This window comes from Eptatretus burgeri, chromosome 13, assembly GCF_056783735.1.
Source record: "Eptatretus burgeri isolate ZD-2024b chromosome 13, Ebu_testis_v1, whole genome shotgun sequence".
NCBI lineage: Eukaryota > Metazoa > Chordata > Myxini > Myxiniformes > Myxinidae > Eptatretus > Eptatretus burgeri.
In genome coordinates this window covers 72,890,022-72,899,328 of record NC_140973.1, presented here as the reverse complement: position 1 = coordinate 72,899,328, position 9,307 = coordinate 72,890,022, and the positions used below count along the sequence as shown (strand labels likewise).

The 9,307-nt window shown below is 46.1% G+C and overlaps 1 protein-coding gene across 1 annotated transcript; it reads left to right on the top strand.

Moving 5' to 3' along the window:
• Positions 1-80: 80 nt before the first annotated feature.
• On the top strand, positions 81-2,838 carry LOC147014757 (uncharacterized). Its single transcript, XM_085852988.1, has one exon. It carries the CDS (start codon positions 1,444-1,446, stop codon positions 2,836-2,838), a length of 1,395 nt encoding a protein of 464 aa, XP_085709114.1. The 5' UTR covers positions 81-1,443.
• The last annotated feature ends 6,469 nt before the right edge of the window (positions 2,839-9,307 follow it).

The window sequence follows — 9,307 nt, the reverse complement described above, 5'->3', positions numbered from 1 at the left end:
AGACATGGTGCCATCACTCAAAATGGGAAAGTAGACAAGAAGAAGATTACAAGCAGAGTGGAGCATGGTCTTGACTCCTGATTCATTGGACATGGACAGGTGAGTCTGTGTCATTTCCAAGGGAAGGGCAGGATGGGTGGTTTGGTTAGGTATGGGAGCATGCACCGGAGCAGCACGTCGCTGCGTCCACTTTCCGTCAGTACCACAGGAGCCTCTGTAGGGCAGATGCCTGATCCATCCCCATCTCCTTGAGATGTCAATCAACCTGCTGCAACCACGAGGCGCATGGTCGTCCTGTTGGCCTTCGTTCAGGAGGCTCCCTCGCTGAGAGAACCTGCTGAGCAGGTTCACCATCAGGAAATTGAGGCACATGTCCACACAGCTGAAGCTCACACTCACGGACTATCCAGGTAACAAATGTCATGTGAGTCTCTCTCTGCAAACGCTCGTTGGACACAGTCTGACCAGTGATAGCCAAGGAATCTCAGAGACCTGGTACTGAAGGAGTTAAGTCTTTGTCTCAGATTCTTTGTCAGAGTCCAAGTCTTGCATCCAGAGCAAGACTGGAAGCACCAAGGACCTGAAGGCTCGGACTTTCGTCCTGCATAGGTACTGACAGCACCACACCCCATGATCCAGTGAATCTATGACTCCCGAGGCCCGACCCAGACGTCTGTTGACCACAACCTGCGGAGACTACTGAGTACTGAACTGGAACACAGTATCACATTGTTACCCCATACCACACCTGTAGGATGTTACTTCTTGGTTGCAGGGAAAACAGGTTTTCCCAAGCTCAACTTAGTTAAAACTAATTGCCAGATTCTAGTCGAGTTGGCTGATGTATATATGACAGTCATTACAACTCCTTTTGGCCGATTCGAGTTTGTGTGCATGCCTTGTGGGTGACACAACGCACAGACACTTTCCAGTGTTTCATTGACGAAGTCATCTGGGATTTTATTTTTGTGTACACATAGTCCATGGGCCCAGGCATATATTGGTACCATCTGAGGAAACCAAACTTTAGGGCTACTAAGTTATTGGTAGGGACTATATGATTATTTCAATATGTGATAACTGTTCCAGAAGAGCAGCTTAGTGTATGTATTTTGCATTTTTACCATTTTACCATTCTGAGATATTGATGTTTTGGGGGAAAATCACACAATGGACTATTGACACATCCCATGAAGGTAATATCATTCAATAACAGCTCAGGATATCCAGATTTGTTATCTGCACACTTACAACATGCATACTTCCCATCTTGAGGCACATCTCAGTTCAGATCGGCACCACGAACCCATTCGGACGGATTCCCATGGATCAGACGATTGAGGAGACTGTCAACAAAGACACACATCACCTGGGGGAACGAAAGGATTCAGCCTGAATCCAGGAGCTGTGACCCGATACTATCTGACGTCAGATTACCGCAGTATGTACCTTGGGCACCTGAGGGATATGGTAGGTCGAAGTCACTCCCAGCTGAACCATCCAGATCTGCAGTTACCTAGGATCCGGAGGGATGATGCTGACATCCAATCCTTGGTGGATCTCATGGAGAACAGCTGGCTGGATCCACTGAGTCCTGATCAAGCACAGTTTGTCAGCTTGTCAACCGCTACTGTTGCTCCTCCTGATGTTGCCAATGACCTTCTCGCGGCTCGCATGGTAGGAGAGGAGGCATACCAGTATTTCAAGAAGAAACGCCTGGAGACAAATCCACCAACTGCACAGTTCAATGACAAGATGACAAAAAGTTACTTGAAAACATTCACCCATATCCGGAAGAAACCAACCAGCAAAGCGCAGGCCGAAGAAATTGTTCTCAAGGCTGACAGGAACCTGTTTGGGCACATGATCCTCGTTGCTCAGAGTCGAGATCTGCACATGAGAGATGTCTTGGCGCACCCCCTGGGGCCCTTGCCATGGTCAATTGCTAATGGCGATGGATCTCTGCGGAAGACGAACAAAGCAACCCTTGCCAGAGAGCTGGAAAAGAGTGTTTCTCCCGCTGAAGTAATTGCAGAGCCATCAGCAACTGTCATTGATGGCATGAGCCTGGTACAGAAGATGAAAGGGAATGACAAGACGTTTTCACAGCTGGCTGAAGCGATACTGTCAACGGCTCTTCATGATGGAGCCCAGAGTAAACACATTGATGTTGTCTTCGATGTTTACCGAGAGACGTCCATCAAAGACGCAGAGAGATGCAACAGAGGTGCAAGCACAGCAATCCAGTTCAGGAGCATCGCACCGGGCCACAACATTCAGCAGTGGAGGAAACTGCTCTGCAGCTCTTCCAACAAGGCAAGTCTAATGAAGTTCCTGGTAGAGGAGTGGAAAGAACCAAAAAGCAGGGAGAAACTGAAGGAAAAGTTGCTCTATGTAACCTGTGAGGAAGTCTGCTACAAGCTCACCAAGGACCACTGGGAGGAAGTGGCAGAGCTGAAGTCCACGCAGGAGGAAGCAGACACCCGAATGCTTCTGCATGCAGCAGATGCTGGGTATAAGTCTGTGGTGATCACTGCCGAAGATACAGATGTCCTCGTGCTGTGTCTTGCCTTCAATAAGGACATCCCATGCCCCGTGTATCAGAAGTGTGGTATGCAAACCCGCACACGGTTCCTCGACATTGACAAGCTTGCTAGATCGATGGGAGACAGTGTCTGTGATGCCCTGGTTGGACTGCACGTGTTCTCCGGTTGTGATACAGTCCCATGGACTATAAGCTGTCAGTCTGCAATGGTTATCACATCAAAATATGATATATATATATATATATATATATTGTTACGTTTGAGGGGGGGTATGCATTCAAAGGGTAATTAGGATGTTTAATTAGGTATGCCATGCTGTTCGAGTTTACCAGGATCTCGATGTAATAAGTAGCAATTCAGTGGTGATAAGTTGTCTAGTAAATGTTCATTTCTTCAAGGGGGAAATGATAAATGTCACGTAATTAGATAGGGACACGGGATAGGGTAAGTGTGTCTGCGTAAACCCCTTTTGGTATTCTCTGAAGACTGGCCGTGACGTCACAGGACAGTGCAGCGGATGGCTCCGCCCCGTGATCACGATTGGCGGAAGGCGATGGCGGTGGGCCAATAAACGGCTCAATTGAAGTGACGAGGACAGAAGGATAAAAAGGTTCTGTTCGGGGTCGAAAAGGAAGAGGAAGAAGATTGCAAGTGTTGGGGAAATTATTACTCTCTAGACAAGAAACCTTTGCCTCAGTCTGTGTAGGTCAAAGTGTTTGTGTTTTTCCTCTACTGTTCTATTATTTAGTTGTTAAGGCCTACCACCTACTTATAATCTTGTCTTTCTTTGACACTTTGGACATTGCTTGGGTTTTCTGCAAGTACAAGGTGACCGGGCTGATAAGCTGTGCATTCTGTTCTTGCGATCAAGAGCCCTCTCTGCTTATAAAATGGAATGGATATATGGGGGTGGGGAGGAAATGAGAGACAGCAAATAAATGGTACAGAAGAAAGAACTCCTTGTGGACATTGATTATTACTGGACTTCTGTGGTTTTATTTTATCCCGATACAAGCAACACTGAGTCGGCTCGACATTGAATCCTCGAGGAGGACAAGATCCCTCAACAATCTAAAGAATCCTTTCGATAACGACGCGGTTCGATGATAGAAATCCACGTCAGTTGGTGCCGTGACTTGGATTTGAATCGGCGTTTGGCGGCGCTCGTGACCGGAGGTGCTTAATCTGCCGGAGGCAGTGCCTGGAGGAACGACAAGTGCTTGAGCGAAGGTAAGCAGGGAGGGTTCTCCGAGTGCGATTTATTTTATTCTGTGATTTTAGAGTGAATTTAGCGGTTGTGATTTTAGAGATGGGAAATAGAAATTGTAAAAGGAAGGAAATTGTGTATACCGAGGCAAATTGTATTCAAAAACCATGGAGAGGTACATGTGCAAGAATTATGTTTGATAAGTATGGGCCTGAAGCTGTGAGAGACATGGGGAAATGGTGCAATTGGACCAAAAATAGTGGATTACCCTTCCCTGAGAATGGATCGTTCGATCACGAGTGTTTAGACAATTTAAGAAAAGTACTGGAAGTGAAAAATAGTGACAAAAAGGTCCAGAAGCAGGTGAACTAGAGCGTTTATATAAATTGGATGAAGGAATGTCATGACAGAGACGAAAAGGCACGGTTGTTAAACCTGAAGGGTCAGCTAGACCAATTAACGAAGCAAATGCCGGTGAGACTTGAAAATAAAACCAAGAGACAGCGAGCAGTGGCTGTCAGATTTGAGGATGAAGAAGAAGACTCAGATACATGGCCAGAGTGCACAGTTCCGATAGCACAACCGCTCGAGGACGAAGAAGCGGGAGAGACAGAGGGAGATGATGCCACAGGGCAAGGAGAGGCTCAACGGGGAGCCAGGCGAGTAATTAAGAAAGAAACAAGAACACAAAGCAAAAATAAAGTTCCTCTTGCTGACAAGGGTAAAATACAAACTCGATCAAAAAAAATAATGTCAGAGACCGCGAAGGACGGAGATGATGAGGCACCCATAGGCGCATTTCCATTGCGAGATTACCCGGGTGCAAGGGAGGTACAAGCGATATATCGTCCATGGGGCTCTGAATTAAGAGCCATCGTAAATGAGATGCCGAAGATACGAGAGAACCCAAAAAAATTCCAGGCGGAACTACGCGTGGTGGTGGCATGCCATCAGCCAACATATATGGACATGGAAATATTATTAAAATTAGTGGTACCAGAGGGGTTACTCCGACAATTGAAACAGGTCGCTGCATTGCCAGATGAAGCTCCTGGAGACAGGGAGGAGCTCAAAGAACATATCGACACCCTCATTGACGCTGTCACAGAGGTGGTAACACTTAAGACCGACTGGGCAAAAATACAGATGTGCAGGCAACGCGCTGGCGAGGACCCATTGGAGTTCTTAGAGCGTTTTCGGGGTGTATACCAATGTCACTGGATTGAAAGAAGAGGGGGTACCATTTGCTCATGTATACCTTAATGGTTTGACGGCCAAATTACAAAATGAAATAAAGCGAGTATGTATTGGTTGGGAATTAAAGGAAGTGAAAGACTTGATGGAATATGTAACGCATTGTAATTCATTGTTGAAACATCATTCTGACGAGGAAAACGAATCAACATTAATGCTATCCCAGGTTCAAGGTCAAGGTGAATGCCCCGGGGAAAGGAATGTGAGATATAATGCACAAAACCGAGGGCAAACCTATTACCGTCAGAGACCAAAATACAGAGACCAGCGCAGAGATTTCTGTTATACATGCGGAAAACAAGGACACTGGGCTAACGAATGCCGAAATCGTAGCAACAGTCGAACTTATAGTTCGTATGAACCGGTAGAACAGAGACCAGCGGCACAATACAGAGATGAAACTCGCAGACACTCCATGCCTCCAGTGAATGAAAATCCATATTATAGACAACAGGAAAGATGGGGAACACAGTTTGAGCAAGCTGGTTCATTTCAACCCACTGCACCTCAAACCGAATTCCCTCCTCCTCCTCCTCCAGCCTCGTTCCCTCCTCCTCCACCCTCATTTCTTCCTCCTCCATCTCAAGGTTCATTTCAAACCCAAAACCCATTCGTTTTATGACAAAGAAAAGAAGCGACTTCGTCTGAGTTACCCTTCTTGACTTTGAAACCATGTGACGAACCGAAATTGACTTTGAAAATTGAAGGCCAAGAGATTCCTTTCTTAGTCGACACAGGAGCGACCAAATCTGCGCTCAGAAGGAGTGATTTCCCAGACGCCCCGTTATCGCGAGAACGAGTAAAAGTAGTGGGAATGTCAGGAGTTGCTAGTACCATTCCACTGACAGAGCAGCTCCGGGTGGAAATTGGACCATTGTCTGCAAACCATGCATTTTTGATGTCAACTGATACACCAATTAATCTGTTGGGGAGAGATCTGTTATGCAAGCTGAATTGTTCAGTTAAGTGTACCCCTGAGGGCATATATTTAGAAATATCTCATGAATCACACATAACTATGATGAATTTATTACAGGAAAATACAGAAAATCTTGTATATCAATGGACTGTGATTAATTGTGAAGCATTTAACCATTTGCAGGAATATTTATCACATTTGGAGAGAAACGTACCCGAGGTGCTCGATTGGGTGAGTAAACACGGCATGGACAGACGGTACTTACAGACTCGACTACATTGCATTGCAGATTGCAACATCAAAGGAAAAGATAACATCTATGCGAGTGAAACACTCTCGAAATTACACCAGACCTTTGACTTAGTGTTGGGAACAATTTGGATTGGGAAGCAAGGGATTGGCCTGGAGGTGCATCTCACGCAGGAACAATTAAAATTGTGGAACCAACCGTCCAGTGTTACACCACATGTTACTTTAGCGATTGCAGAAGGTTACCAAGAAACAGAAATTGGTCACATGGTAACCTCTTTGAAAAAAGCATCACAAGCGACTTTGATGGAATCGAGCCAAGTAAACGGACTTTGGAAGATCGGGGAACAGGGATTCTGTTGGTCAGAATGTCAAGGATCAGCAAAAGCTGTGTTCGAGGTGGTCGATCTCTCAGAATTAAATGGGTCAGGAAAATTACCTGAAATACTCGAACAAGTCCCGACTTGTCTGTGGGCAACACATGCCAACGATGTCGGCCAAATTAAAAGTATGAATCCAATCAAGATCACTATAGATCCAAAAAAGAAACTGCCTCGAAAACCGCAATACCCTTTGTCTCCAGAAGCAGAGGTAGGAATTGCTCCTGTAGTGGAAGTGCTATTGAAACAAGGGATAATTATTCCCACTGTTAGTCAATGTAATACACCGATCTTACCTGTGAGAAAACCTGGAAAGCCAACGTGGAGATTCGTACAGGATTTGAGGGCAGTGAATGATGCGGTAATTCCAGCTTTTCCTGTAATTGCAAATCCAACTACCATTCTATCAAGCATCCCAAGCAACACTACCTATTTTAGTGTTGTGGATCTTTGTTCAGCTTTTTTTAGTATACCAATAGCCCAAGAAGTACAGTTTCTGTTTGCATTCACCTACCAGGGAAAGCAATACACTTGGACTGTATTGCCCCAGGGGTATTGTGAAAGTCCAACATTATTCTCGAGGGCCCTCAAAGATGACTTGGATGATGTAGTTTTCCCTTGTGGATCCACACTGATTCAATATGTTGACGACCTGCTGATCTGTTCAGCGTCAAAAGACGCATGCGAACGAGATACATTGACATTGTTGAGGGCCTTAGCCGGGAAAGGACACAAAGCATCGAGAGCTAAATTGCAATTTTGCCAAGAAGAAGTGAAATATTTGGGGCATATTCTGAAGGGAGATACAAGATGCATCTCCCCTGAACGTATAGCGGCAATATTAAACCTGCCCAAGCCAACTACTGCTAAACAGATGAGGTCTTTCCTCGGAGTGACCGGCTATTGCAGACAGTGGATACCAGATTATGCGGCCTTAGTGCGCCCCCTGGTGGACATTGGTTCGGCAAACGCACCCAGTCCACTTACATGGACACAAAATGCAGACAAGGCTTTTGTAACGTTAAAGCAAGCTCTTTCTTCGGCTCCCGCTCTGGGTTTACCAAACTATGAAAAACCTTTCCATTTGTACGCATGTGAGAGACAGGGGTTCGCACAATCTGTGCTGACACAGAAGCACGGAAATAAATTACGGCCTGTTGCATATTACAGTACTAAATTGGATCCGGTAGCACAAGGATTTCCCCCTTGTCTCAAGGCAGTAGCAGCCGCTTCGCTCGCGGTGCAGGCGACAGAAGCGCTCGTCACGGGAAACACTTTGATTCTCCTGGTACCGCATGCAGTGACAGCTGTACTGTTAAAAACGAAAACACAGCATTTGTCGGCGTCAAGAGCTACGACATACGAACTCTCACTCACAGCACCCACGAACATTACGATTAGGAGATGCGCACCGCTGAATCCTACTAGTTTGTTGCCAGGAGTACAAGATGGTGATCCTCACAATTGTGAAGAGATAATCGCCCACACGTGTCTACCGCGTCCTGACTTGAGAGACACACCAATCCAAAATTCTGAATTGGTTCTATATGTCGACGGTTCATCATCACGTGCACCTGATGGATATTTATTAACAGGCTACGCCGTTTGCTCTGATCACGAAGTAATCGAAAGCGGGAGATTGGCTGAGAGCTGCTCCACGCAGCAGGCAGAACTGTTCGCCCTCACTCGTGCATGCCATTTAGCCAAAGGCCAAATAGTGACAATTTACACTGACTCCGGCTATCCCTTTGGTGCTGTACACGAATTCGGAGCACTCTGGCGCGAAAGGGGGTTTATAACATCATCAGGTGCGCAGGTGAGGAATGGAGCATGGATTGCGAATCTGCTGGAAGCAATACTTCTGCCTCACCAAATTGCAGTGGTAAAATGTGACGCCCACACTGGGAGATCTGATGACGTCTCACGGGGAAATGCCAGGGCAGATGCAGCTGCAAAATCTGCTGCCCACACCAGAGCTCTTTTAATATCACAATGTGTATTGAGACAAGAGGCCACGCCGACCATTGACAATATAAACACTTTGCAGACAGCTGTTAGTGCTAAAGAACGAGATTTGTGGATACTGGCTGGATGTGAATTCGAAAATGAATCCAAATTATGGAGATCATCTGATGGTCGTGTGGTGGCACCAAGAGCTCTATTACCTTGGCTCGCCCGATTGGCACATGGGGCCGGGCATACTAGCAAAGGGGGCATGAGTGCTTCAATTGGGAGACAGTGGTTTGCCCCGGGGTTTAGTCCAATTGCAGAACAGTATTGCAAGACATGTCATATTTGCCAAAAACATAACCCAGCAAGGGGGGTGGAGATGGTCCCAGGAGGTCATCCAATTCCATTCGGACCTTTTGTTCATATCCAGATGGATTTTGTCCAGTTACCAAAATGCTGCGGTTTTGAATTTGCGTTAGTCATCGTCGATTTGTTCACCAAATGGGTTGAGGCTTACCCTTGTCGGAAAGCAGATGCCATTATTGTGGTTAAACTGTTGATGAAGGATTTCATCTGTAGGTTTGGAATACCTTGTAGGATCTCCAGTGACCAAGGTACTCATTTCACAGCCGAAGTGGTGAAAGAATTGTGTCGCGTATTGCAAATCAAACAACATTTCGACTGCCCGCATCGTCCGCAATCTGCGGGGGCAGTTGAGAGGCAAAATGGATTCCTGAAGAATAAACTGGCCAAGATTTGTGAACAAACTGGATTAAAATGGCCAGATGCTCTGCCAATTGCT